The sequence below is a fragment of the Anas acuta genome, chromosome 16 (genome assembly GCF_963932015.1).
Source record: "Anas acuta chromosome 16, bAnaAcu1.1, whole genome shotgun sequence".
Lineage (NCBI taxonomy): Eukaryota > Metazoa > Chordata > Aves > Anseriformes > Anatidae > Anas > Anas acuta.
In genome coordinates, this window is record NC_088994.1 from 11842403 (window position 1) to 11870289 (window position 27887).

The 27887-nt window shown below is 40.2% G+C and overlaps 3 protein-coding genes across 6 annotated transcripts; 2 read left to right on the forward strand and 1 right to left on the reverse strand.

Annotated features, from left to right (window-relative positions):
• Positions 1-4123: 4123 nt before the first annotated feature.
• NELFCD (negative elongation factor complex member C/D) lies at positions 4124-15084 on the forward strand. 3 transcript variants are annotated; one of them, XM_068700062.1, is made up of 15 exons: positions 4125-4284; positions 4594-4709; positions 4851-4960; positions 5639-5748; positions 6071-6178; positions 7205-7357; positions 8019-8149; positions 8604-8769; positions 9408-9542; positions 9921-10060; positions 10703-10817; positions 11142-11237; positions 11460-11600; positions 11930-12059; positions 12459-15084. In XM_068700062.1, the coding sequence occupies exons 1-15, from the start codon at positions 4219-4221 to the stop codon at positions 12491-12493; spliced, it is 1752 nt and encodes a 583-aa protein (XP_068556163.1). In that variant the 5' UTR covers positions 4125-4218; the 3' UTR covers positions 12494-15084. The 3 variants fall into 3 exon arrangements, with proteins under 3 accessions (XP_068556161.1, XP_068556163.1, XP_068556162.1); XM_068700061.1 differs by having other exon boundaries at positions 4129-4284; positions 4597-4709; XM_068700060.1 differs by lacking the exon at positions 12459-15084 and having other exon boundaries at positions 4124-4284; positions 11930-12417.
• CTSZ (cathepsin Z) lies at positions 14645-20121 on the reverse strand. The gene is made up of 6 exons (XM_068700076.1): positions 19935-20121; positions 19358-19521; positions 17369-17548; positions 16631-16781; positions 16233-16395; positions 14645-15749 (listed from the first exon to the last, which is right to left on the reverse strand). The coding sequence occupies exons 1-6, from the start codon at positions 20069-20071 to the stop codon at positions 15636-15638; spliced, it is 909 nt and encodes a 302-aa protein (XP_068556177.1). The 5' UTR covers positions 20072-20121; the 3' UTR covers positions 14645-15635.
• TUBB1 (tubulin beta 1 class VI) lies at positions 19459-27534 on the forward strand. 2 transcript variants are annotated; one of them, XM_068700070.1, is made up of 4 exons: positions 19459-19588; positions 25355-25463; positions 25665-25775; positions 25898-27534. In XM_068700070.1, exons 3-4 carry the CDS (start codon positions 25715-25717, stop codon positions 26965-26967), a joined length of 1131 nt encoding a protein of 376 aa, XP_068556171.1. In that variant the 5' UTR covers positions 19459-19588; positions 25355-25463; positions 25665-25714; the 3' UTR covers positions 26968-27534. The 2 variants fall into 2 exon arrangements, with proteins under 2 accessions (XP_068556171.1, XP_068556170.1); XM_068700069.1 differs by lacking the exon at positions 19459-19588 and adding an exon at positions 22912-23586.
• The last annotated feature ends 353 nt before the right edge of the window (positions 27535-27887 follow it).

The following is a 27887-nucleotide window of genomic DNA, read 5'->3' on the forward strand; positions in this document are numbered from 1 at the left end:
CTTTTTTTAAAAGAAAACATTAAAATAGAATCTATTTTTTTTTTTTTTCACCTAGGAAATCTGCCCCTAAAACCTTTGATTTAATGGCAGGAAAAAATAAAGCCTTTAAATGTAGTCCCAAATCTAGAGAGAATCATCAAGTTTTGAGGGAGAAGATGCCAATCCTAGGGGTTTTTATGTAGCATAACAAGCTTTCAGAGGCTGGGGTACCAGTAGAAAAATGTAAGCAAATTCAGAATTAAAATGTGAATGTATCTCTTCACTTTAATTTATACACTTATTTTATTAAATTAAAGCATAATACTTTTGTACGAAATAAACTAATACTCCAGCCTGTACAAAGAACAGGCTTAGGAAGGAAGTAGTAATCACGGGAGTTCTCTCAGTTCTGGTGTTCTGTTATGCAAACTAATAATGTTTTTAGGCTGTGGATTTTATATGAATTGTAGATAGTGAATAACAGTGTTTCTATTTATAGTTTTCCTGTATTTGATATGAATTTGGAATTACTATTTTTACAACAAAAATGCTGGAGTGCCAGTAGAGATCAGGCATTGAAAAGAGCTGTATAAGGGTTATGAATCACATCATCAGGCTTGTGAAGGAAGGCTTGGAGAGGGGTTCCACTCTGGTTAATTTCCAGTATGTTATCAGTTTTCTGTTGGCAGTATCAGAAAAGCTTCCATAAAAAGGCAAATGGAGAGGTAGGGTGGTAAAACCAAATACACGTAAGACTTCAAAGTATTAATGAAAAGTGTTTTAAACTTGCATTAACCCTAGAACCAGAGGAGACAGCATCTCTTTCCTCAAGTGTGTGTGTGATGATTCATTATGTATCTCAGCTTTTTTAATTCCTGATCACTTTTTACTTGAAGGCACAACATCCAAACTGAAGTAATGGATTTGATGAAGGTTTTGGTGCTAACCTTGAGTTCTGTTTCCCACAGGGCGAGTTGTGCTGGGTTTCAACAGTTCATCTGTGTAAGGGAGCCCAGATGCCCAGTGCTGCTGCAGGCAGTGGCTCTTGTTAACATATTTGTGGTTTAAAACAGGAGCCTACAACTTATGGTTGTGCCCAACATCGTGGTCCAAAGACTGCTACCTTTCAATTCAGCAACTCTCTACTGTCCCTGTCGCCCCACCCTGTCTACTCTTTGTAATACATACGGTTGATAAGCAAGAAGAGAGCAGCTGTAAAGAAAAAAAAAAAAAGGTTATGAGACAATCTCATTGTAAGTACAAAGGAACTAGGGAAAGCTAGATAAAAAAGGCTCCTAAATTCATCACCTTGGACATTTAAAAATATTTGGGGAATTCTTCATTTCCCAGGTACAAGTGAGCAAGTTTGGGATCTTTACATAACTTTTCAAGGTCAGCAAATGTATTTATCTAAAGGGCCAGGATGTCTCCATCTAAGGAACCACAAAAAAAAATGCACTTACAGAACAGGGAGAAGTGAAGTGTAAGCTTAGTGTTTCCAATGATCAGTATGCAATTAAACTGTAGAACTTGCTTTGAAAAAAAATGTTTCCACTATAAGTTTATGTTGAAAAGTACTCAAAGAGTTGCAAGGCTGTGATCTTAATCAATCCACAGTATATAAATAAGCCTTGTTTTGTCTCTGAGTACCTCTGAATACTTTTCAGTTGCATAGAAATGTGTCAAGCATTCAATGTCTGGAATAACTTAAATGTCTGCAATAACGCTGCTACCAGGAATTGTCAATGTCACGGTACTGGGGGGGGAAAAAAAAAAACAAAAAACAAACAAACAAAAAAAAACTGATTGAAAGAACTCTTTAGCCAAAACGCATTAGCCTAATTTGATGCTGCTGTACTTTTCTACTGAATTTGAAAGTTGTTACCTGATCTCTAGTTGAATGTATTGTCTGATTTGCAAAAGGCTAGCAATTACAAAATACAAAAAACGTGGATAAAAGGCAAACACTTTTGTTAGAGGTCAGCTTTCCATTTGGAATGTCTTTTTGTTCCAGGAAGGAATCAAATGATCACCTGTGTAGTATTTAGCACTCCTTTAGGTAGGAAATATTGAAACAAAGCAAGTTAGCAATTTGCTCAAAAATCAAACAACAGAATTTGATAGCTGGGAAATAAATAATTTTCCACAGTCTCTAGATGTGGCTCTTCTTCACCCACATCTACTGCCTAGGTTGCCTTTAGAGCTTCTTCACGGCATGCTGCAGAGTGTCCTAGGCTGGCCTTCAGAGAACATTGATTTGGCTCAAATATGCTGTCATCAAAATCTCATTAGTTGGGAACTGTGACTTGAGAATATTTTACATACAAACTATAGTCAAATACGCATTCAGTGAGAAATTTGTTGCCTGCATTTGTTGGATAATAAAATCTTTCAGGGACACTCAGGTAAGTCTAAGTGCTTTTATTATATGCAGTGGTGAACAATTCACGGAAACTGAAAAACTGTATGGGAGAACACAGTTAAACCAAGAGGACAACCAACATTATTTCCATTCAAAGCTGTAAAAGTTTAGTTTGCAAAATCAGTTTCTGGTACACTTGTTTTTTCCAGCAGTTTAAATGATACCTTGAAATTTGTTTCTGTTCTGATTTTGCTTGTTTATTGACATACAGTGGGGAATGCCTGAATATTGCTCTTCTGCAAAGGGCCACTCTGCTAATGTCTGGCTCTAGTACAAGTCCCTAGTTTTCTCCTTTAGGAAAGCTGAAAGGAAATGCTTTAAATATTGTTTATTCTTTATATTAAAATGATAATAATATTATCAATAAGTTTCTGTTACTGCAATCAAAACAAAGAGATGCGAGTATATAAAGACAACAGGACTTGTGGTTTTGAGAGTCAGACACTGAAATTACTGGTAGTATTAATACCTAATACCACTCTGTCTCTCAGTGGCAGTTGGTGCTAGGACTGTCCAATTTTTCTGTTCATCTGGACAGTAAGTTTTGTAGCATAAATATCACGGGAGTCCTTACAAGTTTGATTGTTGTCACCAGATAGGCCTTCTAGCTCTCCTGTTTCAGTAACACCCATCTCTTTGCCAGAGGTCAGGCTGTATGATCAGTATCCATTTAGGACTTGGCCCCTTTTCGTTTGTCTGTAACTCCCAGATCCCTCCCTGCCTCAGGCCAGCACCCAGCCCTGATGTCCTCCTTCCAGCCTCTGTGGGCACACCCCAGGAAGGGCAGCACCAAGGCCCGACCTCAGCACAGCCGCTGCCCTGAGCATCCAGCTTCGTGGCCGGGGGAGCAGTCGTGTTTTCTTTATGCGACTGCCTGCCTCTGGTGGGTACACGAGATGGCAAGAGCCTGAGGAAAGGAGACCCACATGGTGCAGGTCTTGCTGCTGCCTGGAAATGAACCCTTTAACAACTGTACTGCCTATACCGTTACCCCTAGGGGCTTCAGTTGGTCTGTTATCTTTTTAGATCAAAGATTCCAGGGTTTTGTTTTAAGCTAGAAGTAACGAATTTTGGTTTGCAATAAGAAAAGACAGGTTAATTTAATATTATTCTCCAGCAAGTTTGGGGGATGCTGTTACACTGATTCTGGTCCTAAAACCTTACGATCTTTCCATTTCCATCATACCAAGGGTACCTTCTTTGTTCTTTAGCGGGACTGCTTTTTCCTTCTACCTGTCAATTTTTAAACCGTACGATAATATGTACTAATTACCATCAATTTGTTGTTGTTTTCCTAACATTTTTACAGTATGATGATCCAATTTTTTTTTCTCTTTTCTTGCAGTCTCCACCTGCGTTGCTATGGCTTTGGGAGGCCTGGTGCTACAGGGAAGCTTATTTATTATTATTATTTTATTCATTTATTTATTTTTACCACGGGAACGGCTTTTAGGTTGTGCTATTTCACTACTATTTGCTGCGTGGTTTCAGCCTTCGTTCACCAGGCAGCGGCTGCGCGGCAGCGAACGCCCGCTGCAGGGGGAGCGGCGCTGAGGCGTGAGGTGACGGCCGCCTCCTCGCACCGGCTCTGGGGCGAAAAACTCCCCGCGAAGCGGCAGGAGGGCGACAGCTTTCAGGCACAAACCGCCCTCACGGCTCCATAGAGCCAACAGCGGCGGCGCCTCCCCTCAGATGAGGCCGGCCCGGGGCGGGTCAGGCTCCGCCCGGCCGCCGCCCGCCATTCCGCGCCGCTCCGCCCCGGGGGCCGGTCGCGGCCTGGTTCCGGCCATCGCCGCGGGTTTTTCGGCCGGGGAGCCATGGAGGATGCCGATTACTTCGAAGGGAGCGCGGCGGAGTGGGGCAACGAAGCGGACGGGGGAGCGGTGAGAGCCGGCCTGAAGCGGCTGGGGGTTGGGGGTCGCCGTCCCGCCGGGCTGCTCGGGGGACCGGCGGGCTCCTGTCCCCCTTCTGGGCTCCGGGGCTTCTCCTCTCGCCCTGCCCAGCTTGGGGGTCCGCCCGGGGCTGTGGGACCTGGGTTTTGGGGGTTAAAAAGAAAGAAAACAAGAGCAAGGTGCTGTTGGGGTTGCGCCTGCTCTGTTAAATTGGGTATTTTTTTTTCCGGGAGTTGGTAGTGTGCTGTGGGGTAAGCGGGGAAGACCTGAGGTGACTGATCTGGCGGTGCTTGCAAACAGCAGGACGATGAGGATGGGGAGGGAGAGGATGATGCCGAAGTCCAGCAAGAATGCCTGAAGAAATTTTCAACTCCTGACTACATCATGGAGCCGTCTATATTTAACACGCTAAAAAGGTGAGTGCAGCTTGCTGTGCAGTGCTACTGTTTTGTATGGAGATATGCAAAAATAAACGATGCTGTTATTTTCCCTTTATTTTTAGAGTTGCTTTTTTTTTATAGAGTTTTCAAATTGTTCTTTTCTAATTCTTTCATCAGATATTTCCAAGCAGGAGGCTCTCCAGAGAATGTCATCCAGCTTCTTTCTGAAAACTATACAGCAGTGGCACAGACTGTAAATTTGCTGGCAGAATGGCTCATTCAAACAGGTAAGATACTGTATAATTTGGGTCCGTAGTCCGTCATCGTAAATACGTGAATTGGCAAATTTGATCATATTGAAAAGTGGATCATATTAGAATTGTTATCCTGTATATGTATGTGACTAAATTCTTTATGTGAAAGATGTATCCTGAAGACATATTGCCATTCCTTTCTGTTCTTGTGTAACATCGTAATATGTTGATTCTGTTCAGAGAATAAGTAATCTATTGGTTTTTGTCAAAACTACTGGTACCTAACATTTAAAGCAGATGGACTCTAGCCTGCAGTAACGTGGGTTTGTGCACCAATCCTGGTAATCTCTTTTGTGTTTAGGATATTTTGGTATCACACCTAGTGACAGTCTTGTCAGATGTCTGGCATTGCTGTTAGCATGAGTGATGAAGAGAGCAAGAGAAAAGGGCTAGTGTAACCTGCCTATGAACCTAAGCATAGTTTGCATTTAGGAAAAATGATGGAGAATCTCAAAATCTGTACATGTCTGTATCTGCATGGCTTGAGAATAGAACTGATGGTTCTTCTCTCATCTTCTACCTGTGGATAAATTTCTGGTAAATTGCGGAGTAGCTTCTGTTCTCATGATAGAACATTATTGAAAAATTGAAAATTTTGCTGCCATGTTTGATTGAATTGCATCTGCCAAGTTTTTTGTTCCTTCTGTACAGGTGTTGAGCCAGTGCAAGTTCAGGAGACTGTGGAAAACCATTTAAAGAGCTTACTTATCAAGCATTTTGATCCTCGGAAAGCAGATTCCATCTTCACAGAGGAAGGAGAGGTATGCATGGAATCCATGTTGCTGTCTTTACATGACATGAGTGGATCTTGTATAGATGTCTTTGTGTGATGGAGTAGTAGATGGTGGGGGATGGAAAACTGTCTTCTAAGCTGTTCAGCTAATCGACTGTTTTCAGAAAACCAGCTCTATTTCACTAGAGTTCTCAGGGGCTTAGAGAACTTAGAAAAGTGGAATGCATCCTTTGTTGTAATAAAGTCCTGCATAGCAACTGGTTAGACTCCTGAGAGGTAAAAAGCTTACTTTTAATGATATTGACAAATAGATATTCTTATGTTTATTTCTATTTCTTTAATCTTTTCAGACTCCAGCATGGCTTGAGCAAATGATAGCACACACAACATGGAGAGATCTCTTCTACAAGTTGGCAGAAGCCCATCCAGACTGTTTAATGCTTAATTTTACTGTGAAGGTAGTATGCTCAAGTGTAATAAATGAGACGATCCATACCAGGCTAATTGTTCTGGCATCAAATGTTGGCTATGACATTGCCTGTATCTCATATGTGTACCTGTTAATACTACTTATTCAAATGTCAGAACAGTACAAGTACATATTGGTGAGAGGAATTGTCCTACCGATTGTGAATGTAGTTTTCCAATTTGACCTGCTTTTTGAGATGTTTTTGCTCTGATCTGTGTTTGAAAATTGTGCATTATGTGTTTTCTAAATCATATTTTTATGGTTACTGGGTTGTGAATTCAAAGGCTTTCAAGTAAGCCTTTGTTTTTATACAACAGTGAAACAAAACTAGTTTGCTATTTAAGAGTAAAATAGCAAGAATGTCTGTATCTCTAGTTTTATTTTTATTGCCATGTCCTAGTGACTTGTTCTGTTTTTGAAAATGACTTCAGCGTTGGATACCTTTTGATGTAAATTATATGCAATGTTATTGGAATTCCCTTAATTTTGTGCTATAAGAATAGATTTATTTTGTGAGTGCTGGGAAATAGTTGTTAAAAGCATGTTCTTACATGCTTTTTTTCCCCAGTGACAGTTATTCTCCTGGGCTTTTTGCACATGCATATATGTGTGTGCATAAGACCCTATTACTATATATTGTATTTATTACACATGTACATCCATATATTATGTACACAAGTACCAAAGGTAACTAATTCTTAATCTTGCTTTGTGGCTGTTGTTGGCATACATAAAGTAAAAACATGTTTAATCTCCTGTTAGGAGATAACGATCCTATATGGGAGGAATAATTCATGTAAATAGTTCTTGATTCCTGTGTGAACTACAAGTGCACACAGTGCAACACTTCACTTCAGATATTCATTGGTTTCCGTTTTTGTATTCTAAATGATGAATGTGAATTCCAGCAAGTGTATGTGTTCTCTTAGGCTTGTTAGGATATCTGAAATATCATCTTAAATAATATAGGTATTAAGTGATTTGTTTATTAATTTCTTTATTATTTTTGCTGTAGCTTATATCTGATGCTGGATATCAAGGGGAAATAACCAGTGTTTCGACAGCATGTCAGCAACTGGAAGTATTTTCCAGAGTCCTGCGCACATCTTTGGCAACAATTTTAGATGGAGGGGAAGAAAACCTTGAGAAAAACCTCCCTGAGTTTGCCGTAAGTTCTCTGTTCCTTTTTATGTGGGGAAAAATATTTTTTTCCTTTCCAGTTAGAATATACAAGTCATTGTGGGATTATAGAAAATCTTGACATTTTCTGAGTCTTAGAGAATTTTATGAAAAGAAGCTATATATATGAGTTAAAAAAATACAAATTTGGTGATTCTGTCACCAATCATGTTTTGAGCTGTGTATGTAACATTTCCTGTATTTCTTAAATGGATTGTATAAAGGAAAAATTAAAACTGTCTTCTTTCACATTTAATTTAAGATCTAAAGATCAGTCTAATCAGTCCTCTGGCAAATTCTAATAATTGTTTTATCATCCACATCAGTGTGAAATTTGCATTTGTTCTTTATTATGAAATACCATAATGACTTTTGGATGGCTTTGGACTTGGCTTACTTTTTAAATATTGCCAAGTATGAATAGGCTAAATTTTCCTCTCTAGCATCTAAAAAGCATACGTTCTCAATGTAGTCATTTCTTCTTGCATGGTATCAATGCACTGTGATAGACTATGCTTTTCTGTACTTTTGTCTTCCTTCTCTTCCTTTTGTATTAGTAGATTTCATTGAAATCTTTCCTATTAAGGCAATGTAATAATAAAAATGTATTTCTTGTTTTCTGGTAATATTTTTCATGTGCACCTTTGCAGAAGATGGTTTGCCATGGAGAGCACACGTACCTTTTTGCTCAAGCTATGATGTCCATATTATCTCAAGAAGAGCAAGGAGGGTCAGCTGTCAGACGGATTGCTCAGGAGGTTCAGCGATATGCTCATGAGAAGTAAGCGCCTGTTATATTTATAAGCAAAACATAAGTCGTCATAATCTGTAATCTGCTTTTTTTTGCTCATTCTTGATTACCAGCAAAAGGAGAATTCTTTGCTTTTTATTCAGTCTGTGGTAGTGTGAAATTGCTAGCAACTGAGCAGTTCTTGTAGCAGGCTTTAATATGTAGAACAACAGAAAAGTTCCTTGTCCTGTACTGGGAGAACTGAAGTAGGAATAACAAAGAATTTATGCTTCTGTCTATTACAAAAATACTTATTTTTATTATTTGATGCACATTTTAGAATAAAACCAGGAAAATACAGGTCTATTTCTCTTGTTACCCATAAGAGGTTCTGTCATCAGGTATTGCATTACATGGGGTGTACCTTGTTGTCTCAGTGAGGCTAGATCTGAATTGTCCAAATTAAGAAAATAAGCTGCTATGTATGTTTGTGTTATTCATCTAGAGGCCATGATGCTAGTCAAATCACTTTAGCGTTGGGTACTGCAGCCTCTTACCCTCGTGCGTGTCAAGCTCTTGGTGCAATGCTGTCCAAAGGAGCTCTGAATCCAGCAGATATCACCGTTTTGTTCAAAATGTTTACAAGCATGGACCCACCTCCAGTAGAACTGGTTAGTAGCTGTCTTCTTTTTAACCTCTGTAACTTTCTTCTGTTATTGTAGCCTCAAAAATCTGAGGTCTTACTGTGCAAAATGTATTGACACAAGATGGAATTTATCACTCAGGCTCATCCATCTATAATTTTAAATAATGTATAAATGTGTGACTGCTATTTGTATTGTATTTTGCGTTAGCATCTTATTTTTTTTTAATCATTCTGATCTGCCTTTTTACATATAATTAATTAATTTAAAGAACTTCCCAATAGGAAGGAAGTAAAAGATGGTAAGGAATTCACTTCCTTCTTTAAAACAAAAAATTATATCAATTTTGCATTTTGTTACAAGCAGTTGTAAATGGCATGTTTTACTGCCTTGTTCTAAAATGGGTTCTGGTAACAAATGGTGGCATTTAGATACTTAAGTAATACTGTTTCTAACTTGCTGCTCTTTTGTATGTTTTTTTTTTTTTGTTGTTGTTGTTGTTTTTTTTTGTGCCAGTGTCAAAAGTTCAGGTTTCTTCAGAAACCATCTAACTTATTCCTGAGGAGGAATCCGTTAAATCTTGCTGTATGGGAGACACGTTAGATGCAAAAAAATATATTTTTCTCATAATTCTCAGACTCTAATAAACCATTCATTTTCTTCAGATTCGAGTACCTGCCTTTCTGGACCTCTTCATGCAGTCATTGTTTAAGCCAGGTGCCAAGATCAACCAGGACCACAAACACAAATACATTCACATACTGGCATATGCAGCTAGCGTAGTAGAGATGTGGAAAAAGGTAATGCTCAGTTCTGTGCGTAACGTTTTCTTTTCACCTATGGTGGTGTAACTGTGCTGAAGTAAATGGTTGGTCATTAAGTTGCTCAGTTTAAAATTATATGTTCAACTTGGTTTGTTTATTTTGTTGTGAAATGTTTTTATGTGGATTTTTAGAAGAAAAAAGTATCAATGAGCTGGGAATTAGATAAAGCAAATCTCCTTCTATTTCAGCACATTGACACTTTTTTCTTCTAAAACTTTTTTCTTCTAAAACCTGTGAGTCTAACTTTGAGAAATACAATGTAGTCTTAGGGTTATGTCAAGCTACAGTTCCTTAAGTAAACAAAGACTCCCTGTATATTTGTGTCTCTTGCATTTGAACTTTGTATTTTGTCAGAACAAGAGAGTCAGCATAAACAAGGATGAACTCAAGTCAACTTCAAAAGCCATTGAAACCGTTCACAATCTGTGTTGCAATGAGAACAAAGGAGCATCAGAGTTGGTTGCAGAACTGAGCACACTCTATCAGTGCATCAGGTAAGCAGAGAGACTGGTCACAAGTTTCCATTTTTGGAAGGGAAGTATTATTTAGGAGAAAAAGTACTGCTAAATGGAAGTGCCTTTTGGGGCAGCTCTGTGAGAATGTCCTCACTGTAGAATGGGTGAATACGTGGTCTAAAAGTAGCTTTTGAAATTGTACATTTGATTTTTTGGAATCTTTCCCTCACGAGGATACAAATTCTGGCTTCCATTGCAAACTGCACCTCTCATGTTGCAGAACATCTTGGCTCTGCCATTGGAAATAGGTGACGGGTTACTTTGTCTTCCTAATGCAGCTTTCTTAGCAATAGACATGTTCTTTCTTCTCTCAGTAGTATGAAACAGCAGATACTGAATAAACTGGATTAAGCTCAGCATGCATGTGAATTATGTTGCCTGCTTTTAGCATTTTGTGCTGAGGAGGTAGTGTCTTTTGTAGAAAAAATTATTCTCCAGCTTCTTAATTTTATTGGGGGTGAAGGTGGCTCTTTATGTATGCTGACAACTCTTCAAATAAAACTTCAAGCTTTATTAAATCTGTTTTAAGTTAAATTATGAAAATCTAGCAATTGTTAGAATATGCTAGAAGATGGTGATTGTTTGAATGCTCATGTTCTAAACTGACCTCTTTTTCTGTAGGTTTCCAGTGGTGGCAATGGGTGTATTGAAGTGGGTGGACTGGACAGTGTCAGAACCACGATACTTCCAGCTGCAGACTGATCATACCCCAGTTCATCTAGCATTACTGGATGAGGTAAAAGTGTACAGATAAAGCTGGTTGGGGAGCAAAAGCATTTTTTATCCTTGTAACTGGAATTACACCCAGTTCATGGAATGCCTGTCGTTTACACTAAATATACAAAGATGAATCTGTTTCTGTTTAGAGTTAATTGTTTGGTTTTGTCAGCTCAGCGTTATTTATATTGGGGAAATTTAGGCATTACAGAAAGAATTGGTGGTATACTTTTCTAAAAGAATGTACATCTGGCAATAAACATCAATGTAAACTTGTCTAATAAGAGTAGCACATTGGTTTTTAAATTGAATTTCTGTTGATCTTATTTTATCTTGTTTGCAGATCAGTACGTGCCATCAGCTGCTTCATCCCCAAGTTCTACAACTTCTTGTCAAACTCTTTGAAACAGAACATTCACAGCTTGATGTAATGGAGCAGGTGATTATCAAAGGATTCGGTATTTGCATTCCTTTGTATTATGCTTTCTTAGGGTAACTGCTGTTATCACAGCAGTTCTAAGAGTTAGGAACGTGGTAGTGATTGTATCATAGCAGATATTGAGTCTATAAGAATAAACGATGAAAATTGTACGCTTTTGAGAGTATATTTCTAATGTACTGGTTTTCCTCCTTCACCCTGCTCTCTTTCCCTCCTTATCAGCTGGAACTGAAGAAGACCCTCTTGGATAGAATGGTGCACTTACTCAGTCGAGGATACGTCCTGCCTGTTGTCAGCTATATCCGCAAATGCCTGGAGAAGCTAGACACGGATATCTCTCTCATCAGATACTTTGTTACAGAGGTCAGCAGCAAAAAAAAAATGTGTTTACTAACATGTAGAAATAAACTTTAATATCAGCTGTATATGGCTGGATGGATACCGAGTCAGCTTGCCTCAAATTCAAAAATACTTGAAGTTAAGAGATGGGTTTCCGAGCAATGTATGTAATATCAGTATTCACAAGGACAGGACTTAGTCATACTGAACTTTGACTTCTGGTAGTATTAAGGTAGAATACCACAAGAATATATAATCAATTACTTATATGGACAACAAAAGGTTGTGAATTAAGTAATATTTCTACCGTACACCTAAATGGAAGAATAATCCAATTTTGTCTACCATTTCAGGTACTGGATGTGATTGCTCCTCCATATACCTCAGACTTCGTACAGCTTTTTCTTCCAATCTTGGAGAATGAAAGTATTGCAGGTACTATTAAAACAGAAGGTGAACATGATCCTGTCACTGAGTTTATAGGTAAGTCATGCTTGTCCATTGCACATCTGCTTCCTTGTGTATTTGTTACAGTTTGTAAATAATGCTTAGCAACAGGATTGCTAAAAATAAGAATGCTTGCCAGATACTTTGACAGATTATTTCCCTTTTGTGGGCCTGTGTTTAGCAATTTTTCTTTAATCAAGAATCTCTGAGCAGTAGTTGAGGAACTTGAAGACAAATACTGCTTTTGGAGAGCTGACACTGTAGTAAAGAAAAAAGGAAGGAAGTAGTTTTTCATAGTATACTCATTTCCTAGGGGGGTAATAAAACCTGCTCAGACCCTAAAATTCTATTTAATTATGTAATGCAGAATTCCACATGCAGACAGATAAATCACAGTAATGTACTGAACACTTATTTTTTTTTCTTTCTTTTAAGCTCACTGCAAATCTAACTTTATTATGGTGAACTAAGCAGTGGAAAAATCAAGAACGCAGAGCACATGATCACTACTTTGACATACCCTCCACCGTAAGGTTCTATAGGTGGGCAACACAGCAACAACAAAAAAAAACAAGAGAAAGAAGGGGCTGAAGGGCATTTGATTAACTTGCATGGTGACCTTGAGGTTTATATCAGAGGACTGTTAATGTAATTTGGAAAACAAAATAATACTGAAGGATTTTCTGTTACTGAACACATTGGTATAAATCTGAATATTCTGAAGTGGGTAGCAGCAGACACACAAACCTGTCTCAAAGAACGCTCTTTTCAGTTACTTGCAAAACTTGTCACTGATTCTTCATGTGTAATATATAAAACCTGAAGAATGGGGGAGGTAGTTCTTAATTAACACATCTTGCAGATAGTTCTCTGAAGACTAAAAATCTTGAATGCTATAGGCTTTGATCTTGTGAGTTGGGAAGTATAAAAAAAAAATGGAAAAAGCATGATTACCTCTGTGCTGCAGGGTCCGTGATGCCTCTTTCTCACCTTTGTATTACAGTAAAGTTTTAAATATCCTATGTATGTACTGCTATGAGAAAACATGTTCTACATAATAGAGGTTGAGGTGTAACACTCAAAGTTAGTTTTGTATTAACAAATGGATCCAATGTGAGTGTGGTATCTTTCAGAATCTATTTTTTTGTTAAATAGATGCATCAAATGTTACTGGTAAGTTTCATTACCACGTCAGAATTTTCTTGCTGTCTAAAAAACGTGTGCGCAAAAGCTTCATTACAGTGATGTGGCTTTTTTTTTTTTAAATACTTCTCTGTACTCTTTCTGGATGGATACTAAAGTTAGGGATACCCCCAAGATTACAATGTACCTTTAAATAAAGGTCTTTTCTTTTCCAGAGACCACTGTTTGTTTCTGTTCATCTGCCTGGATTTCTCTTTGTACATAGAAATACTATTTAAAAGGGGTATAGCCAAGACTATCTGCGCTTTTCCAAGTACTTTCTAAAAGACAAAAGGTGACATTTTAAGTCACCTTGCTGTAAACTTAAGATCTAAAATGTTTTTGCTCTTTTCTGCTGTCACTGATTTATGAAGGGGAATTCTAGGCTACCATGACAATTTAAGACAGAAATCGATTGTATAGATTCTCCATTCCTTTCTACAAGGACTGCATCTTTCCTCTCTTCAGCCAGTCTTTCACGTGACTTTTTTTTTTTTCCAAATAGACCTTCAAAGCTCCCTTTCTTTGCACACCTTTTAAATGTCTTGCTACTTAAACTTGCATGAGACCCTATCTTCATTCTACTGGAAGTAGTATTAGCACATGAGTTTGGTTTGTTGTAGACCCTGGATTCCGTTCTTAGTAGAATTAAGAACTGCAAAAACAACTTACCCTACAGCTCTTCCTTTTTTGTGTGTAGCCCCGCCTCATATACCATCTCAGTGATAATCAAGAGCAGTTGGTTCCTATCTCCATCACAAAGTTAACAGCTGTTCAGACAAAGCAGACTTCTGCTTTTCTCCTTGTTCAAGTTTTATATCATTTCCTTTATACATTTGAGTTCCTCTGTACTCATGGCTTATCATGATATTAAATTAGGTAAAACTTCCATGCTGCTGCTGTCAATGCTATTATACTCCCCAATCCTTCTGCTGAGTAGGACTTAACTTACAGTAGGCAGTGCAGCTTGGCAGAATTAATCTTATTGTCACTGGGGAGTCATTTCACTATGATAAAGGAAAGCCAAGGAAGTAGCTTTAACTAACCAATGCACAGCATGAGACTCCTGATTGCCTTTTGCCTAGAGTTAAATGTCTATTCCAGTCTTTAGAACTGAAGAGGTGAATGGTAGGTGATCAACAGCTAATGATTAGCGAGTGATTGTATAGAGGAACCCAGAATTAGGGCCAAATCAACCATATCTAAAACATGTTCTCTTAGATATCTGATAATCAGAATAGCACAACAACATTGACACTATCAGCTCTGTTGTTTCATTCTGCTAAGCATAACAGTCTCTAATTATAAGGCAGATAAAACCAAGGTAAGTTGGAGAAACTACCTAATAAAAGGCAGCAGTCTTTCCTGAACCTGTCTCTATCATCTCCCCCCCCACACACACTTCACTATACCACTAAAAAGCTTTAACATAGAGAGGGTAGAATTAATATGATTTCATTTAATTTGTTTTTAAAACATTATAGTTTGCTACATATCACATTGTTGAACAACTCTGTCACAACAGTAAGTCCAGTAAAAGCAGTACCATCCTGGGTAAGGGCTTGGGTAACTAGTTTGCCACATTAGAATGCTTGTTATGTACAATAATAAAACATGACTGGAGACATGTATTAATAAGCTCTTATGCTGTAAACACAATCATAAAAGAGAACATTGTCAGTTTATTAAATGTAATGAGCAGTGCCACTTAATATGGCACTGATTGCCACTTAGTAATTGACTCATTTTTAAGAAATAGAATTTGCTACCTTTCCTCAGTGAGCATGAGGAGAGCTCTGTCTTGTGGCAGGCTAGATTTTGCCTCACTAGGAGAAAAATAGTACAGCCAGTCATATATTAAAGCAAAAAAAAAAACAAACAGGAAAAAGTACTTATCTACTTAGTCTTTTTAACATCTTTTGATCAACATTCTTATTATAATTTTGATTGGATAAAAGCAACAGCATCACACGAGACTTGCAGCAATATTTTTTCACCAGGAAGCCAAGGACACAACGGAGAGATTTAGTTTTTAAATTTTTGAATGTAAAATATCTGGTCTTAGCTTTGTTTTTATAGCTGCATAATTGTATAATATTTGCTCACTACTGTTAGTTTATTGTAAGTACAGTGTGCATAGTTTTTTAGTTATATCTGCATAAGTTGTATTTTAAAAATATATATTTATACACAAATTTACATATAGTTTCTGTAAGACACTGATTTAAATACTGTGCATCAAAGCAGACAACACTTTTTCATTGGTAAATTACTTTAATTTTTAAATTTTAAGTAGTTATCTGAAGGCAACTTGCATTTTATTTTTAATACTGTGTGTTGTGTTACCTGGACTAATTTTGTAAACTGCCTGAAAGTTGAACTGTGAAAGTTTTAGACTATTCTTTAAACAGAAAAATGTACAGTACAGAATCAAGGAAGTAAAACATCTCCATACGCACAGTCCTCTTCAATAGCAAGATTGTACTGTGCTCCTTTTCCACCTTTATATGCACTTGTCACAATTCTCAGCCATCCTCTTTCACCCTGTAGAGAATTAATTTGCATTAGTATAAGTAGAGACATTGTGATTTAGAAAACATAAGCTAACTATGGTATTGAATCTTTTTTGTTTTCCAAATAGGAATGGTTTAAAAGTGAAGCTAGGAATTCACTCAAGAAGTATAACGCTATATTTATAGAACAGCCTTTTTTTGAAGGGGCAATCTGCTTCTGTTCTATGTATATGATTTGTTTTTTGCCTACAACTCACAGATTTATGGTGGCCCATAACAGGAGGTACATATCCATGAAAAGGCAGCATTTAGGATTGAGTTGACATTACCTAAGAAACTTTAACCAAGTATCCATCTTCAGCTTAATTAAATTTCTTTTTTTTAATTGAAAGTCTAATTCAAAGAAAGCCTTACTTTCTACCTGCAAGCTGCCGTTGCAGCATCCTCTTAGCAAGTGGGTAAAACTCCACTTTTCCTCTAAAGCAGTGCTGCAAACATATTTTTGTTTCCTTACCCAGGGTTCACCCCATGAATTGCGAACAATCCAGTATTCTGTTCCATTTTCTACACCCCAGCCGGCCACAGATACAATATGATTCACGGTAGGTGAAGGGTTGTACTCTGTATAGAGTCCTCCAGTATAAGCATCCAGCTTTTCAGTAGCCATTATACCACAGCTGTAATAAAACAGAGCAAGTATTTTTATACACAGGAATCAGGGTGGGAGCCTGGCTAAAAATCTGTTTTCTTGCATTTTGACTTCTGAGCTCAGTCTTCTACAAACAAGCTGAAGTCTGCATATTAGTGCAGAGCTCCTACTATGTGCTCAATTGGAGAAGTACACTTCAGTCACTAAACTGAATTCCAAGCATTTCAATCCAATTACTAGTTAATTACTTTTTTTTTTTTTACCTAATTGGTCCATTCTTATAGATTTCTGCCATCATTTTTTCCCTTCCACTGACAGAACCATAGTCAGCAACTTTCCAGAGAGTGTAGTTCTTTATCACATGGCATTCTCCAAAAGTGACACAAGTTCCACACTGGTTGAACTTCTTGCATTCTACGGAGAGAAAGATTATCACCACAAGATAATGCTTTTCTTCCTGTGAATTAATAACACGCTGATTTTTTTTTTATTTTAACTTAATTTGAGGTAGATACTAAAAAGAATGATTACTTATCTCCAGTGAACTAATTGTCTTTCTGGAAATTACACTTAAAGTATCTATAATCGCTAGTTGTTATTCTTTACTTCATTGGCACAACTGCTTAGAGAATGTTACTCAGTTGTGCTTCTCTATAAATACAGACACTATTCCAGTAATACTGGAAACAAAAGTTTCATTTCTGCTTTGTTTAGGTTGACTCTTGCAAGTATTTAACTACACTAGAGATTGTATATCACTGACTTAAAAGATCGAGTTTAAACACTTTAGCTGGTGAAATCATGTCCAGACAAGTTTGTGTGTTATGCTGTCTAGACAGAGACCTGTGAGGAAACTGTCAGTCAAACAGCTGGTACTACACTGAAAAGCAGGAATCAGTAAACTGAAAAAAAAACACAGAAAATGATAATTTCTCTATATTAAAATCTGGCAAATCTGGGCTGAAGCCCTACAGCAAAAAAAAAAAAAAAAGGCATCGTACTTTGATTCTTAGCTTGGTAGTTGTTACAGGTCTCATCTGGAATGCCGTGGTCGTGGGCATACATCCAAACACCCGTGTGGTCTCCACCTTCACAGGACCCCGCATTAGCGCAATCAATCACATTCTGTACAGAGAGGTAGGCAGAAGGCCATGCACCTTTTCTCTTTATGTTGATTCGATCTGCAAGTACAAGCAATCAGTAAATATTAGTGGAATGTGTGTGCTGTTATATTACTAGTATTGAAACACCTTTGCCTTCATTGAACCTGTAACTATTTGCAGACAACCGTATTTGTGGTTGGAAAAGCCCCAGCTATAGGTCATGCTATGTGTCTCAATACTTAGCTTAAATAGGCAGGCTGAGGTTCTGTGGGTTTTCATTGCAAGGTTTTTCCATTAAAAGCTCATCAAAAAGATGCAGATGAGTAAGATCCATTTCAACCCTCTAAGTACTTTAGAGCTCTTAATTCAGTGTCTGAAAACTAGATCTATTTCCTGGCCTTTAAACACACATCATGAAACCAGCGCGCTCTCTCTCTACAGAAGAGAAGAGTTACATATAAACTCATGCAGACAATCGTAAGCTCAGGCAGCCCAGGTCTCTGGGAGACAGCTGTCACAAGCTTAAAGCAAGGAAGAGCTTTTAGAAGTACAGCCACACTGAGTAAACATCTCACCATTATTCTGCTATCTCAGACAGACATCACCATCCTGCTGCCTTACTTTGCCTGAAACAGCTAGCTTATTTGGCTTCCTAATCAATATTTATAAACTGCTTCTCACAAGGTATTAACTGGCTTCAGTCATGCAGCTGTAGTACTTTTAATCCTATTAGTACTAGTGACATTCAACTCTACTTTGACAAAGAACTGGAGGAGTGCTCCGTATGAATTAGCAAGGCGTTATCCCAGCCTAGTCTTTCAGCAAGAGCAGGAGGAATGAATGCTTTAGGCACTCAACACACATACATGCACAGCTACATACACAATAAAGTTTTACCAAAAGTTAGATAAAATTTAGCAGCTTCTTAGCTATATATCTTAGTAGTGCACACACATTTATGTTGTTGTATTGCTTAATAACAGAGACTTTACAGTTGCTTCTGTCTCCTCCCACACCTGCACTGTCTCCCTATTTCTGTAGTATTTCCTCCATTTCTCCTTCACAGCTGATCCTCTTAAAACATCCTATGCAAACAACTTCTCCTGTATGTTACTAAGCCAAAGCAGTTACATACAAGTCATAATATATTCTCTCTAGAGAGAGCGTTTCACCAATTAACATAAACCTCTACTTCCGTTTTCCCAAGAAAAGGGCAGACATACCCATCTGCTGAAACCAGCTGTGTCTGCATGCTGCGGTAGACATTCATTTAAATAACAGGGCTCTTTAAGGTAATACTGTGTAGGCCCTTCCCACCAAAGGCAATTCCTTTCACTTCCTCATAGCTAGGCACTGCTGGAGCAGCCCACAGCCCCTTGCTGCTTTGGAGGGTGCAGCAGCCCCAGGTACAGACAGAGGGAAGGGGACACACTTACTGCTTTATATCTGCTTCTACCATCACCACCCCTCCAAGGTGAGGGACAGTACACCCAGTTCCTTCTCCAGGCCCTAAACAGTTCAGCAGGAGCTATAAATGTAATCCCTCTGCAAACAGCTTTTTAACCATCCCAGTGTTCCCCTTCCCCCCCCCCCCCCCCCCCCCCACATAGCTTTGAGCAGGCAGGGACAGCCTTTCTCTGGCTGCTTTCTCTACTGAAACCAAAACTGCCTTCAGCTACCAGCTTGGCTTTTATTCTTTTCCTAGGGTATTCACAGATGTCTAAGCCTGGTTTTGCTACATTAGTCACTGCAGCAACTCGGCACTTTTTTTCTTCACATCAGCTATTTTGTAACCTTAAGATAAACTTCCTTTGCTTAGCAAGAAACACTGAAGCCACTGAGGGCAACACCTTGGCTGGCAGAGCCAGCGTACAGCCCCGCACGTACCTGCTAAGGCACTGGTGCTCCCGTGGGCCCAGCAGGACCCGCAGTACTGCGGGATGTGCTGGTTCCGAGTGGTGCTGGCGTAGTTGATGCCGTTGACATTTCTCCAGTCCCAGCTTTCTGGGAGTGCAGAGACGTCCAGGTACTCGTGAGGCCGGGGGTAGGTTCTGCACAGAGACAGAAAGGAGTTTCCCTCGTTACCGAACCGTATGTTTTCAGGCGAATGAAGGGAAGGTAAAAAATAATTAAAAAAAAAAAAAAAAGGGGGGGGGGGAAGGGGTTATAAGGAGAAAAAAAAAAAAAAAAAAACAACAAAAAACAAGGACTCCCAGCCTTTCGCAATCTGACGCCGGTCATGTGCCTGCAGACAACGTGACCGGGCTCTCCCAGCCGTGAGGTGCCCGGAGGGCTGTGAGAGGGTCGGGGCAGCCCCGGAGCCCCCCCAGAGCCCTCCAGAGCCTCCCCTTGCCCCTCTCTGTCCCTGAGGCTGATCCCCGGGCTCCCCCTCAGCACCGCCGAGCCCCGGGGCTGGCACCCATGGGGCGGGCGGGCAGCCCCCTGCCGGCTCGGAGCAGCTCACCTCAGCCCCACGGCCCTGCGCGGGGCCGGCCGGTAGCAGCTCTGCCCCTCCCTGAAGTAGAGGCCGGCCCGGCAGAGGCCAAAACAGCCCACGAGCAGCAGCAGGAGGGAAGCGAGGAGCCGGGCCGGGCCCTCCATGCTGGGCGGCAGAACCTTCCTCAGGAACCCAGCCCCGGCGCTGATTTAAGGGCGGCGGGAGGGGCCTTGCCGTGGGCGGGCCCGGCCGGCTGCCCCCGGGGAGCCGCTGAGGGGAGCCCCTGGCGCTGGGCTCGGTGGTGGAGAGGCGTGGAAGGCTGGCGAAGAGCGTTTAATTAATTTCCGAGGGGTGTAATTAATTTCTGAGGGGAGAAGGAGCGAGTGTAATGAAGGAGATCAACTGGCCGGGCCCGCTCTGCTCCCTGCCTCTGGATCAGGGCAGCCTCAGCCCGCTCGGCTGGTGTGCTGTGCTGGAGGGTCTCCGTCTCACACGCTTAAAACCGAGTCATTTTGGTTTAAAACAAGCACATACACACACAGAAAAAGCTGTTAAAATAGCGTGATGAGTCAATAAGTACAGTGGCTATCAACGCGCGGTTTGTGACAGGAGAACCTGTGCCTGCGACGTGCAGACCCTGTGTGAATGGGATCCGGGTTTCTTTGCCTTCAGCCTGATACACCAGTGTCACGTAAGGCTGTAACCAGCAACTGTGTGATTACATGCAGCAGGCAGGTTTGTTTTTTTTTTTAGTTTTATAGTCTCAATTTTTGAATTTTTAAACCCTCTTATACTAGAGTTTAAAGAGGAATACAGGCCCTTGCACAGGCATATTTGTTGCTAATGTGTACTGTGTTGGTACAAGGAAGCAAACAAAACAAAACAGAAACAAAAACCCCAGCCCAGCAACCAAAAAACATGGCTTGTTTGTGGTCTTACACCCGTCACCATGGCTTTAATATCTCAGGCCCACTCCGAGGGCAGTGGAAGCAGTGGGCAGGCTGATAACAGACGCTGCAGGCAGGCGGGTGGGAGTCTGCCCAGTGCCAGGCTGCCCCTAATCGCCTCTGTGCCGAAAGGTGCCCAAAGCCAACCCTTCTGCCACATCCTCCTCTTTCTCTTGAGACACACGCTGCTAATCTACAGCGGCACATGTGCACTGGCTGTGCCTGGGAAGTGTTCTTGTGCAGTTAGCAGGCTTGGGGTTTCCTTCACTGGCTGGTTTTCTTCGTCTTGAGATGAAGGATGACAGACCTGCAAACAAACAAAATCTACACAGAAACATGCTTTCCATATGCCAAGTTTGGTATAAAGAGAGACTTGGGGGTTCACAGCAATGCGTTTAGGTGAAGGCAGGGAAAAAGAGGAACAAACCACCTTCATGAAGCAGTCAGGGACTTTGTTTCGTGCAATAATTTTAAAGACTGTATTAGGAGATGCTTCAGAGAAGGCACATGATTCCAGGGAGCTATTTTTAGCAAGAGAAAAAAACAATGTTTAGTGATTGCATATTTTTTCACTTCCTTTTTTTTTTTTTTTTTAATTTCCCCTTTTCTTGTGAAATGGTCTCAATATTGTTATTGCTGAAATTATTTTGCCAAATATTTTGGCCAACAAATTATCAAACCTTCAGCTTCTTCATAAATTGTGGCTATTGCAAATTAATACATTGGATATTTTAAGTGGCTTTTTTTTTTTTTTCCCCACTATCAGTAGCTTTCTGACACGTTGCGTCACTGCAGCTCCCATTCAGAATGCAGCAGTTGAGTACACAATTTGGAATTGTACAGGACAGCATGAGACTGCACCAGGGTGGTTCAGACTGGATGTTAGGAAAAGGTTCTGCCCTGTGAGGGTGCTCAGGCACTGGAACAGGGTCCCCAGGGTCACAGCACCGAGCCTGTTGGTATTCAAGAAGTGTTTGGACAAAGCTCTCAGACACATGGTTAGGTTTTTGGATGGCCCTGTGTGGAGCCAGGAGTTGGACTCAATGAGCCATATAGGTCCTTTCCAACTCGGGATACTCAGTGATTATAGGAAAACAAACAAGAAATGTGTGTGAATAAAAAGTACGTGCTTTCCAAAGCAAATCTCCAAATAATCTTTTCAGAATTTTGCATTAGAAAATATTTACAATGCAGCAATTTTGAACATAACTGTGGTGTTGTCTTGCAATGGAAACTAAATTGTTTATTTTCTGGAAAATGATAAAACTATTGTGTTCTAAAGAAACCAAATTAATATGCCTGAATTGTAAATCTTGCTATTAATGCTCCTTGTTGAGGACAGTTAACAGCTTTACAGAGGGTAACAATGTTTGCTAGCCACTTTTTGCAATGTGGCTGTGGTAGTAAACTTTGTCTTAGGAACAGTTCCTTCATTGGCTGGTGGAAAAAGTGGAAGTCATCTGTGGTGGGGAAGTCTGGAATAAGCTGATTTTTGTTTCGTAACAATATGGAAGCTCATAGAGTCCTTATCTCTAGTAACCCATAACAGGGTAAAAGTAGTAGCTACTTTTAATGAGTCAAGTCCTTCCAGTGTCTTCTTTTTTATGCAAAATAATTAAAGGTGCTTTCCTAATTCTAATTTCTCCCCCTATCCTTAAAAAGAAAACCTGTGAAGTACTGGCAGTCATCTGACATAATAAAACTCCTACAAGCTTCCAGAAGGCCGTCCATTCTGGGTTTCTGTTGCGCAGTGATATTAGCCCTGTTTATCAGCAAGCAACACGACTGTGCCATGTTTTGCTCAGGCTTGCGTTATTTCCTTTAATGCAGTGACACATTTCACACAGTGGACATTATAGTTAACTGCACTGGAAGTGGGATTTCACCTCTAGTGTTTTCCTGGAAAATTCTGAGATACTTCATCTCAGATACAAGAAAATGAAAAATATGACATTATTTTACAGTACAGAAATATTGTACTGTATGACATCATATACTTACATCTTACAAAGTATTTTTTGTTACTGATCCTGTCCCCCTCCTTCATGAAAATGATGCTTATTAGTGAACTGCAAGTTTGCCTGGCATTGTGCTCAATATTGTCATTCTAGGAGGTTAATGCTCAGAAGTTGTTACTGTTTTGATTATGGATGTTGTCCTGTTTGACTCTTATGATGTGTAAAATTTAAATTATGTGACAGTACAGATGGTTATAATTGCTCACTTTTGGCTCTACTATTTCTATGTACAGATAAATACATAAAATAACGTACATATATATGTATGCTCTGCACAAAATAATGAAACACAAATACAACATGCAGAGTTTTGAATCACACTGCTGCACAAAGAACTATAATTAATTCTAAGTGTGCATGTACATGTGAGGCACAATTTGCTCTTCCAAGCCACTCTCAGCAATGTACCTGTGCTCTTACACCTTAGCCATGGGCAGTGAATATGTACTTTGCCTTTTTGTGACAAATTTGATGTGCCACTTGCGGGGAGCTGGCTACTCCCTTTGCTGGGTGAGTGACAATCTCACCAGTATAAAAAGGCCCCTTGGGGCGGACTGTGCTGGGTGTAGCTGATAGAGCAGCAGAAAGAGGGCTTGCTCTAGGGACTGCAGCTAGAAATCCTGTGCTGTAGCTACCAACTGGTCTAAGCTACACAAAATGCGTGAAATCGTGCATCTTCAGATTGGCCAGTGTGGAAACCAAATTGGAGCAAAGGTAAGGTCTCCTTTCAGTTTTGGTCCTTAGGAGTAAGTGCTGTCATCAGTACCAGGTCAAACATCATTACCAGATGGGGACTTAGAGGGAGGGACAATTACTTTGTTGTCTCGATGATAGGATGCATGGCATGCCAGCCATGCTTATGAGTGTTTTGATGTGAAAGTTGTAAGCCGGGCATGCTCCTCATGCAAAGGCTGATCTTAAGACTGTCAAAGACTGTTTTTCATTCCACAAAAACTGTAAAACTAATAATAACATGAGAATGGTCTTATATCTGCAATAACTACAGCACAGCAATTCTAAGTGCTCCAGAGCATTCCTGCTGGGACTCATGTTCCTGGGGCATTAGTCCAGTCTGCAAAATACCAGGACAAGTGAAGGAGCCAGCAACGTCACGACTGCAAGTTTGTTATGCCAGTGCTTTAGTTCTGACATACAGCACTAACTCTGCCACATAATAATCATTAATATGGGATTGTGTTAGTCAACTGAAATACCTGTGCTGTCAGTGAAAAATTAGGCTTTTCTAAGTTAAGGATTCCTGCCTAACTGGCCTCCTGCGAGAGACAGCCATGTCATTTGGACTACATTTGTGTAGTTTAAACAGTGGTATGCTATTACTTAGAGACGTCAGTCATCGCTGACTTTGCGTGCCAAGATAAAAAATAAAAATACATTCTTTTCGCTGTACAATGCCCATAACACCCTTTTTATTTACTTAGTAGGAAGGTGCCAAAAAAAAAAAAAAAAAGTGTTTGGGTCAATTTGGGGCTGGGGGTGTCTTTGAAGACACATGCTAGCTGAAGGAGTGCCATTCTGTTCTTCCTCCATTTCTCGCTACCGCAAACATCACTTTGGTTTCTTCTATTGGCACATGAAGCTGTGGATGGCCAGGAAATGTAATGTTAGACCCAGATAGTTTGAATGCAGCCAGTGTGAACACTGAAAGGTTTATAATTTTGCTGTTGTATTTGTCCTGGAAACCACTTAAGTCTAATAGGACCAGTCTAAAAGCACACATGCAGATAAATATACCATGCACGTGTTGGCAGTGTTGTAGTTGTAGAGTTGAAATGGTTGCTAACCCGAAAGACCTTTAAAATTAAAATAGCTTGCTCATTATATTGGCTGGGTGTGTCTGCATTAACACTGCTGTGGCAGCTGCCTTGATAAGAGTCCTGGTACAAGACAGCCATATGAATGTCAAGATAGGACATTCAGGCCCAGTATCTGCTTGCAGAAAGCATTGCTCCCATGCAGACTTGACTGTGCTGGTGTTGCCATGCCACAGCCCCACTTGTGCATGACATGCCTCAAAGCACACAGCTCCCCCAGCCCAACACAGGCTTTTGTTATATTCATACCAAACAGTACCCGTGTAATTTAAAGTAATATTAATTTTGCGCTATTTAAACAAGTATCAATTTGCCTTTTCTAGAGAGGCAATATTTCCTTTTCTAGTGCACAGGCAATATTTAACCAGCATAACTGGTCTCCTAAACTCTCCCCTTGAACTTATTGGGAGGGAGAGGAGAAGAAGCCCCCCGCTCTGATGGGCTCCATTGCATTTCATTCAGCTGGTTGTACTGAAATTACTCTCCCACCCTCTGCAGTCTAGCCCATACATGGCAAATCATCCCTCACTTCAGCTGCAGTTCCTGCTTTGTGTGGAGTCACAGGCACAAGGCGTGAGAGCTGCTGCTGGACACATTGTGCTAGGAAAAAAAAATCATGATGACTGTATTGAATCTCTTTCCTTTTTCAGTTCTGGGAGGTGATAAGTGATGAACATGGAATTGATATCGCTGGAAACTATCGTGGGGATGCATCACTGCAGCTTGAACGAATTAACGTGTACTTCAACGAGGCTTACTGTAAGTGCACAGTGCTGTTAGGATGTCAGCAATTTACAGGGACAAAATGAAGGTTAAAATAAGTAATAGAATTTAAAAAACAAAAACAAAAACATAAAAACACCATCACCACCCCAAACCTGTAGGTGGGTTGGATTTTTTAGAGTAGGTTATAAGCCTGTCTGCTTTCTAACAGTAGTTGGTCATTTTCTTTTGTTCCAGCCCATAAATACGTACCCCGTTCTATCTTGGTGGACCTGGAACCTGGTACAATGGACAGCGTACGCTCCAGCAAAATAGGCCCACTATTTCGACCTGACAATTTTATTCATGGTATGTACAGCAAAGTAACTGGGGCCAACTGTCTCAGACCAGCCTTTTAACCCCAGTCTTGTAGCATTTAAAATTTGCTCTTGTTCATTTTGTGGTTGTTCTGTCTGTAATTCTGTTTACAGGTAATTCAGGCGCTGGAAACAACTGGGCTAAGGGCCATTACACAGAAGGAGCTGAACTGATTGAAAATGTCATGGATGTGGTCAGGAATGAGTGTGAGAGCTGTGACTGCCTGCAGGGATTCCAGCTCATCCATTCACTTGGTGGTGGTACAGGCTCGGGCATGGGCACACTCCTCATCAACAAAATCAGAGAAGAGTATCCGGACAGGATTATGAATACCTTCAGTGTTGTGCCGTCCCCCAAAGTATCCGACACAGTCGTAGAGCCGTATAATGCCATTCTCTCCATCCACCAGCTAATAGAGAATACAGATGAAACCTTTTGCATTGACAACGAAGCGCTCTACGATATCTGTTTCAGAACCTTAAAGCTCACCAATCCCACCTACGGTGACCTCAATCACTTAGTGTCCCTGACGATGAGCGGGGTCACAACCTCGCTCCGTTTTCCTGGCCAGCTGAACGCAGACCTGCGGAAGCTGGCTGTTAACATGGTGCCCTTTCCTCGCCTGCATTTCTTTATGCCAGGCTTTGCTCCGCTGACGGCTCGAGGTAGCCAACAGTACAGAGCCCTCTCGGTGCCAGAGCTTACTCAACAAATGTTTGATGCGCGCAACATGATGGCAGCCTGTGACCCCCGTCGTGGGCGTTACTTGACTGTGGCTTGCATCTTCAGAGGCCGCATGTCTACCAGAGAAGTGGACGAACAGCTGCTGGCTATCCAGACCAAGAACAGCTCCTACTTTGTGGAGTGGATCCCTAACAACGTCAAAGTGGCTGTGTGTGACATACCGCCACGGGGACTGAAGATGGCAGCTACCTTCATTGGCAATAACACGGCCATCCAAGAGCTCTTCATCAGGGTTTCTGAACAGTTCTCAGCTATGTTCAGAAGAAAAGCATTTCTCCACTGGTACACTGGTGAAGGCATGGATGAGATGGAGTTTTCTGAAGCAGAGGGAAACACCAATGACCTTGTTTCCGAGTACCAGCAGTACCAAGATGCCACTGCAGATGTTGAGGAATATGAAGAGGTAGAAGTGGAAGCTAGTCCAGAAAAGGAAACATAAGAACAATGACACAAAAACATTCTCCAAACAAGCCAGTTGTCATTCACTAAAGAAAAAGCAGTAGCCATCAACTGTATACCACATTTTTTCCTCTGTATTTGGCCAAGTATATCCAGCATTAAAATATGAGGCAACAGCAGCTATGCTTTACTTTCCAAAGCAACTGTTGACACTGAATCTCCCCCCAAAAGATCTGCTATGAAGGCAAGTACCCTCATAACAGCCTTTCTTGTAAATGGATTCACTTTTTAGTATTATTGCTTGACACAATGTAATATAGTCTGTGTATGTACGTGCACGTGTATCAGGATCATAAGCAACAGCAAAACATGCTGTCAACTCATCACATTTATTTATTTTCAGGTAACCACAGTCCATGTCTTGTTCATGAACTTGCTACTGTTTTAGGAACTTGTACACATCTGTAAGACCTATAAAGGCAGCATGTTTTATTATGCACTCTGCAGACAGATCTTAATTAGAGCCACTCACGTTCAAGTTGCAGGGTGAAGGGAGAAAAACAGAGGACAAGACTAAATATGGACATTTTTTTTTCCTTTTTTTTTTTTTTAATAGTTTTATAACATTGCTGGTCTATATTATTGTATTATTGCAGAGCTTGTACTTGTTGTGTGATTTGTTTCCCTTTTCAAACTATAGCTTGAGTTATACTAGCATACAAAATTGTGAACACTGTATTTTGGTGTACTATTCTCCCACACCCCTCAATTATTGTATATTTTCTTCCTATCACTGAGTACAGCAAAACAGATGGAATGGTTTGCAGCTACAGTTCAACAGCAATCATTAAATAGGAATACCTTGACAAAAAGTCCTCATGCCCTTCATAGCCACTGTATGTATAATATCCTTTAAAATAAAGACATATACCAATACTACAAAATAATACTTGAAAGATT

What these genes read in the sequence shown, in the direction of transcription:
- NELFCD (XM_068700060.1), top strand. Translation starts at nt 4,219, where the DNA reads ATGGAGGATGCCGATTACTTCGAAGGGAGCGCGGCGGAGTGGGGCAAC. An exon ending in TGCTTAATTTTACTGTGAAG is followed by an intron (nt 6,179 to 7,204) that starts GTAGTATGCTCA and finishes TTTTTGCTGTAG; the next exon opens with CTTATATCTGATGCTGGATA. An exon ending in TCAGATACTTTGTTACAGAG is followed by an intron (nt 11,601 to 11,929) that starts GTCAGCAGCAAA and finishes CTACCATTTCAG; the next exon opens with GTACTGGATGTGATTGCTCC.
- CTSZ (XM_068700076.1), bottom strand. Translation starts at nt 20,071, where the DNA reads ATGGAGGGCCCGGCCCGGCTCCTCGCTTCCCTCCTGCTGCTGCTCGTG. An exon ending in CTACCAAGCTAAGAATCAAA is followed by an intron (nt 16,782 to 17,368) that starts GTACGATGCCTT and finishes TTCTCTCCGTAG; the next exon opens with AATGCAAGAAGTTCAACCAG. An exon ending in ATTCATGGGGTGAACCCTGG is followed by an intron (nt 15,750 to 16,232) that starts GTAAGGAAACAA and finishes AATTCTCTACAG; the next exon opens with GGTGAAAGAGGATGGCTGAG.
- TUBB1 (XM_068700069.1), top strand. Translation starts at nt 23,530, where the DNA reads ATGCGTGAAATCGTGCATCTTCAGATTGGCCAGTGTGGAAACCAAATT. An exon ending in GAAACCAAATTGGAGCAAAG is followed by an intron (nt 23,587 to 25,354) that starts GTAAGGTCTCCT and finishes TTCCTTTTTCAG; the next exon opens with TTCTGGGAGGTGATAAGTGA. An exon ending in GTACTTCAACGAGGCTTACT is followed by an intron (nt 25,464 to 25,664) that starts GTAAGTGCACAG and finishes CTTTTGTTCCAG; the next exon opens with CCCATAAATACGTACCCCGT.